General features: G+C 62.6%; 1 protein-coding gene across 1 annotated transcript in view; it reads right to left on the reverse strand.

Annotated features, from left to right (window-relative positions):
- Positions 1 to 630, reverse strand: part of LOC102431732 (cytoplasmic dynein 1 heavy chain 1-like) — a 46161-nt gene extending 45531 nt beyond the window's left edge. The window contains exon 1 of the mRNA XM_023744616.1: positions 78 to 630. Coding sequence (XP_023600384.1) covers positions 78 to 527 — 450 coding nt within the window. The 5' untranslated portion in view covers positions 528 to 630. The remainder of the gene's footprint in view (positions 1 to 77) is intronic.
- Between the last annotated feature and the right edge of the window lie 859 nt (positions 631 to 1489).

The raw sequence follows: 1489 nt of genomic DNA on the forward strand, positions 1-1489 counted from the left end.
GGCCAGAACCCCCAGCCCACGTCCCCCCCAGATCCTCGGCGCCAGGACACAAATCGAAACCGAAAAGCTCATGTGACATTGGAGGCCGGGATGCGGCCTCCGCCTGCCGCGCTCAGCCCGGAGACGCTGTCTCCACCCAACTCGGCCATCTTGAGGCCGGCAGACAAAGCGATGCCATTGTTGGGGGTGACGGCGAGACAGGGACGCCCTCCTCCCCCCGCCACCCGGAAGGGGCACCCGGGCTCCGCCGGCCGCCGGCCGGGCCGGGCCGCACCTTTGAGCGTGGAGCGCTCCACCAGCACCGTGTGGACCTGCGGGTCCGAGAGGAACTTGCGCATCTGCTCCAGGGCGCTCTTCTCCTCCAGCGCCGCCTCCAGCGCGGCCGGCGCCTCGCCGCCGTCTTCCAGCAGCAGCGGCACCAACTTGCGCAGGTGCTTCTGCAGCATCGACACGTCGGCCACATTCTGCACGGCCGACACCTCCAGGCCGGCCGAGCCGTCCTCGCCGCCACCCCCGGGATCCGACATGACGCCGCGCTCGGGACCCGCGGGCAGTGCAGAGAAAGCGGCTGAACTCCGCGCGAGAGCTGGCGAACCAGAGAAACGGGCGCTGGACGCCGACCGCCGCTAACCCGCGGCCGACTGAGACCCGCAAGCACCGGCTCCGCCCTAAAGGCCACCGCCCGCTGGCCCCGCCCCGCCGCCCGCTCGCCGCCCGCCGCAGCCACTGGCGCCCGCTCGCGGCCCTGGCGTCACGACGTAGCGCATGCGCACAGGCGGGCCCACGGGCGAGGATGCGCAGACTTCTGGGACTTGTAGTCCCAGCATTGGGCGGGACCCAGCGTCCCGCACCTCCAGCCCTTAAGAATGGGTTCTTAGCGCGCGAGTCGGTGTGGGGTAGGCATGAGCTACGGTTTTTCTTGTTTACTGCTGTGGCTGCTATGAACAGCCTAGAGCCGAGACACTCCACAAACATTAAATGAACGAAGGAATGGTGTTATTGACGAGAGCAAACGTTTTTTGAGCACTGAGCTTGTGCCCGACATTGTTCTAAGCACGTAGCCAGTGTTCTTTCGTTGAACAAATGAATGACTACAATGTGTTCAGTGCTAAAATATGTAGTCATGACATATGTATAATTAGATATATTTGGGAGGGTGAGGATATTGATCAGAAGGGGGAGGAGATGAGGGGCGTGTCAGGAACGAGTCAGGTGGCTAGGCTGGAAGGAGGGAGGTTGGGAGGGGCACTCCCAGCAAAGAAAATAGCCTTTACAAGGGTAGAGGGCTTGAAGGTTGCAGCTGGAGCCCTGACTGCAGGGGCAATGTTAGATAAAGCTGAGAGATGACACCTGACCGGCAGGGTAAAGCCAAGCTGTGGGTCCTGGGCTACTAATGACAAAATAATTCCCCCCAAGGTGCTGTGAGGACCCAGAGGGAGACCTATGTGAGAGCATCCACCCGGAACAGTGATGTTCCACTCGCAGGGGC

The sequence above is a fragment of the Myotis lucifugus genome, unplaced genomic scaffold (assembly GCF_000147115.1).
Source record: "Myotis lucifugus unplaced genomic scaffold, Myoluc2.0 scaffold_479, whole genome shotgun sequence".
NCBI lineage: Eukaryota > Metazoa > Chordata > Mammalia > Chiroptera > Vespertilionidae > Myotis > Myotis lucifugus.